The sequence below is a fragment of the Chrysemys picta genome, chromosome 1, assembly GCF_011386835.1.
Source record: "Chrysemys picta bellii isolate R12L10 chromosome 1, ASM1138683v2, whole genome shotgun sequence".
NCBI lineage: Eukaryota > Metazoa > Chordata > Testudines > Emydidae > Chrysemys > Chrysemys picta.
This window is the reverse complement of record NC_088791.1, coordinates 326207473-326212786: the sequence shown is the minus strand read 5'-3', so window position 1 is coordinate 326212786 and position 5314 is coordinate 326207473. Positions and strand designations below refer to the sequence as shown.

The 5314-nt window shown below is 40.4% G+C and overlaps 1 protein-coding gene across 6 annotated transcripts in view; it reads right to left on the bottom strand.

Moving 5' to 3' along the window:
* Positions 1–1729: 1729 nt before the first annotated feature.
* Positions 1730–5314, bottom strand: part of MTMR2 (myotubularin related protein 2) — a 77405-nt gene continuing 73820 nt past the window's right edge. For all 6 annotated transcript variants that reach the window (XM_005309168.4, XM_065581563.1, XM_065581561.1 and 3 more), the window contains 2 exons: positions 4106–4282; positions 1730–3230 (listed from right to left, as the gene is read on the bottom strand). In XM_005309168.4, coding sequence (XP_005309225.1) covers positions 3069–3230; positions 4106–4282 — 339 coding nt within the window. In that variant the 3' untranslated portion in view covers positions 1730–3068. The remainder of the gene's footprint in view (positions 3231–4105; positions 4283–5314) is intronic.

Genomic DNA, 5314 nt, shown 5'->3' with positions numbered 1-5314 from the left:
GTGAGGTAAGTTGAAATTTCTCTTTACTAACTTTCGAATTATCTAGCTGTGACTTGTTACTCCTCATAAGACACTGATACAATTTACTCTTTGAATTGAATACAGGTCTGTCTCATCTTACGCGGGGGTTCCGTTCCGCGGTTATTGCGTAAAGCAAAAACCGCGTATAGTCAAAACCCCATTGAGTTCAATGGCAGGCGAAATCGCCCGCACTACAGGTATAGTATTAAAAGTGTTGTTTTTCTCTGTTTTTTGTTTTGTTTTTGCCGACCGCATAAAGTTGAAATCGCGCATGTTAAATGCGCGTAAGATGCGACAGACCTGTATCAGACTGTTATTTAAAAAATCCTGCCGCACTAAAACTCACCTCAAGCATTGCCTGAGCAAAGGTGTTAGGTGGCATGAGTAGAGAGGAAGGATAGGTAAGTAGTGAAGATGGGAGCCTGGCACTTGGAAGACGTGGGTTAAATTTCCTGCTCTGCCACAGGAATCCTTTGTAGCCTCAGGTAACTCCTTCACTCTGTGTTTGTTTCCCTACCTCCAAGGGATACTGTGAGGCTAGATATTAAGTATGAGGTGCTCATGTTAAATATTTGCCAGCTCAAAATTATTTGAGATAATGGGAAAATTCATAAACTACCTAGGGATTGTTACTGGGACAGTAGCCAAAGGAAAACACTCCCTTTGAGCAGAAAGTTGCTCTGGTTGTATACAAAGCAATTATGTTACAGTAATTCTACAACTACAAAGTTAGAATATCAACAAAACCACGTTGCTTACTGAGAATGCCATACAGACTTCTCATCTTTCCTCCACTTTACTTTGACTCCTGAAATGGTTACTTTTCAGTGATACGACTGACTCGTCAACATTCAGATGGGTTTTGTTTTGTGTTTTTTATATAAAGAACAAATAAATACTGTTAGGAGGGAGAGCAGGGCCCAAGGAGAAAAGACCACAGCCACTCACCAATCAATATTAACCATAAGGAAACAAAATACTAAAGAGACAATAATGCATACCTAGTGAAATGGCCAAAGTGAGGGTAAAAAGGTAAATGACTAGTCCATAATAGGTTCTTATACTACACTGTAGTATCTGAGAACCTAAGACTGACATATTTTATATAGTGACGGAATCTAAGGAGGACAGGCCAACGGTCTGAGTGTCTCTCTCTCTCTCACACACACACGTGAACTTAAAGCAAGTTGTACACCCCATACATCATATGGTGCAAAGAATCAGCACAACCTGATTTTTTTTTTTTTGAAGTCTCATTAAGGATCATGTTACCCTAACAAATGCAGTGATGTTTACACTTCATCTTAATGCTAGGCCATCCATAAGAGAGAAGACTTCACCCTAATGGACTGACATAGCTGCAGGAGAAAGAAGGAGGCACACAGTAAACCACAAGTAGCTTTCCAAGGAAATTCCACTACCTTGAGGGGCTGCATTCCCTCTAAAGGCAATATACATATGCTGACTGCACAAAAATCAGCTAAACTACTCTGATCAAAACATACATCTGCATATAGAAATGAGATCCAGAGGCAAAGCTAAAAAGCCCTTATAAATATTTTGACTTTTGCTACACCCCCAACCTTCTCATTCAAGTGCATATGCATGTATTTAGAAAGACAATTAAAATGAAAAAATCAGTTCAACAAAAATAATCGCCAGAAAATTGACCGTTTTCACCCTGATTTCTACAATAAAGTTATTAAAATTGATTTTGGATAAAGTTTAATTGATCATTGTGCCAATGACAATGATTCTTTGCTCCAAGTACACTGTATTCTCTTCTCTGACAGAGTAACAAGTATTAAGCTAGTGCTGAAATATTATGCTAGCAGACTACACAACTCCATCAACTGACCACTACTTTTACATTGCGATTGTAATACATGCAGAAAGCTTTCTTTGGTCAATACACTTACTGTCAACAGAAGAGAAGTAAAATAGTTTGAATTTTAAGTACATCATCACGATCCCACACTGAAATATGGAAATAACGGTTGACACTTACCTAAGCAAAATTAAATTGAGTTGATCCCAGCAAGTGTTGCACTTGCCATGTTTTATATAACTTACTTTGCCAGCTCTTGCATATAAGGTGACCCCCCCCTCCCCAAAGCTGCAGAAACTACTGGGGGATCTGTTTCCCACCCCCGCAGTAATTAACATTTGCTTCATAGTACTGAATTGGATGAAAATAAGTGATGATTCCAGGTGAGGGTGATGGAGGTAAACTTGGTCCCAAAAAGGACAAGCTGAGGGATACGAGGGGCTCATCCACTACCATGTCCTATAGGTAGAAGCTGCCCTTCCTGTAAATAAGGCATCACTTTGCAGTATTGGGTATATACCTAAAAGAAACAGACTTCATTGTTTTTTTAAGTTCCACCTCCATGACAGAAGTAAAGTCGCAGAACTTGGCCTAGCTTCCTCCGATGTATATCAAAGTGATAGGAAAGAGCCAATCTAACTAAATAGTAAAAAGCATTCTATTACTCGGGTCCTATCAGCTTCTGTCTTTCAGTGAGATGTTGGCAAAACAATTCAACTGACAGTTATATCTCTATTGACATTGATAAGTCAAACTATTCAATGGCTATATTCTAAACATTTGAATCAGATATGAATTCTGCAGACTGATTTCTTACTTCAGTCTCTTTTTGTTTCCTTTCAGCAAAGTGGAGAATTTTCAGAGTCCTCCTCCTCTGTAGATACTTTCCTTACAGAATACTTCCTGCCAAGCAGTAGTCGCTCATTCAAAGCAAAATGATTTCTAACAGCTAAATCACTGAGAGCGCTAGGTTTTGTTTTTAGATGGCAAGTGCAATTAGTTTTAGCATCATCTAGCTACCAAAAAGATTGCATAGGGGTCTGCCCTTTTTTTAGCTTAAGCTTCCTCTAGTGCTACAGTACTAATAAATTACCCTGGAGAGAAATGTAATAAATAAGGTAGTTGGTGCCTCCAAGACACCAAGATCTAAATTCAAAGGGTTTCCTACTAGAGCTGCCCTTTTAAGGTGGTCCTGGGAAATACTTAATAGAAGTCCGTATTATACAACTGTCTGTACAGGAGTGACACACTGTGCAGGAGAGCCAGCTCTCTCCGAGGATGAGGTCGATCGGTTGGTAATCTCTCTCTGGAGCTCCTCCACTTTCTTCTGCAACTCAGCCCGTTTGGCAAGAAGTTCCTTGTATCGACTGTGGACAGGTTCCTGCAATGCAAAAGAACGTGCAGCTGAGTGAATGAAGCAAATGAATGAGCTGTTCTGACTTCCACATACCTTGCCACTTATCTCTTGCAGCCTGCTAGTTCCAGGGCCCTGATGCTTATTGTCTACTATATTTTATTTACAAAGCTGATTTGGGAATGAGACAAACTAACAGGTTAATAACATAAGCACTGTGAACTGTAAAAGCTGAGACCTGCAGATCTCTCGGTCACCTATCCCCTTGGCATCTCGATACTGTTGATAATTAAGTAGATATAGAATAAGGGCACTTTGGAGATTCTTCTAAGTATCTCTAACTTGTCTTAAATGTTCAACGGTCTAGTGTTTAAAAACACTTCTTATTTCTAGTGACCAGGAGTTTCAGAAGTGAATGACTAAAGGTAGGCCCCAAAGTCTCTATTTAGGCATCTAGGGTAAACATTTCAAAAGTGCCTATGTGATTTGCAAGACTCAGTTCCACTGACGTTCAATGAGGCTCGGGCGCTTGAGTCCCTCCTGCAAGTGGGACCTGGCGCTTTTGACACCTGCTCAAGTGATTTGATTTCTCAAAGGGCTGAGCACCTACAGCCCCCAGGGATTTCCAATCCACTTACTTGGGAGTCTAAAGTCAGACACCCAGTTTTTAGAATCGTGGCTGATATTTTTAAAACTAAAGTTAGGCACCCAGTTCAATTACACATGTCGCAGGTACGGTGCTTGCAATTAAGTTTTGTTTTTAAACTTAAGCTGTGGCAGTTTGGGCTTGGAAAGTACTGCTTACTGTTGTGCAGCTCCCAGAGGCCAAGGTGACTGGTTCCTTAGGAACATCAGAGACAAGATTTTTGACAAACACAGTATTTTAGAAACAAAATGGTCACCTGTGGTTTCATCCTTGGATTCCATCTGATGTAATATCCCACCCAAAGCTCTAGGTGGCGCATGCTGGCCACAGGATACAAGACATGGTTGGCGTAGCACACATACAAGGGATTAGTGAAGTCTTCAAGTTGGCTATTGATGTAAGACCACAGTGACAGAGTCTTTTTTGGAAGGCCCTTTAAGGAAAAAATAAAAGCTGTTTTACATACCCAGCCATATGAACACTAGTATTTATCTACACAGCTTTATGAGTATTTATACCAGCATATACATATGTTTAAAATATATGCATCTGCATATACATATTAATAAAAATCTGGCTGCGTTTTCATAACTAAAAAATACATTTTATGCTTTTTTTCTAGAATATAAACACATGCAGGCAGGCATTTACGTATACACCGCGGCATGCAAACATCCCTTATTCCCAACTCAACCTGCAGCACAATCAAGGGAATCACCATTGGCACAAAAAGGGGAAGGCTGCCCGGAGAGGAGATGGGGTTTTCTGAAGCTTTAAAGGACAGGAGGAAGGGCTGGCCATGTACATGACCATTATTTTTGCTACACTTCCCATCTTTCAAATGCTCCCAAAAGAGGGCCCAAAGTATTTAATTGCAAGGAAAAAGCATGTGTTCTAGGCCTCAATCTAGCAAAATAGGTTTAAGTATGTGAGTAGTCCTAGTGAAATCACTGAGACTACATATATGCCTAAGTGCTTTGCTAGACTGATGGGCCTTACAGAGACACCAAACAGAGCATGTGTTTGCTTCTTTGGAATGACAAATATTCAAGCCTCACGTACACTGGGAAAATTGGGACACACAATTCACCAGCAATGTGGTTTTAATAGCGATTTTGACCACTGTGCTGTTAAATTCAGCTCAGTGCACGTCTATGCAACACAGTGATACAAAACCATAGCCCTGACTAGACTACAGCCTCCACTGTTGCCATCCCCAGTGGAGAATTACAGATGCCATTTTTCCTAGTGTAGATGCAACCTTTGTGTAACTAAATGGTGCTTCCAGCTTTAGCAAGTAGAGACTGAGCGAGCGCCATTCATTTTCCTTTTGATTTCAGGTTGGGGTTGTACATGTAACATTGGATTAGTGTTTTAAGTCATGCAAATGTACACAACATTCCTCCACTTGCACTTTGGGTCTTGTAACTGCTTTAAGCTCTGCCAAGGTAGGCCAGGCTAGAGT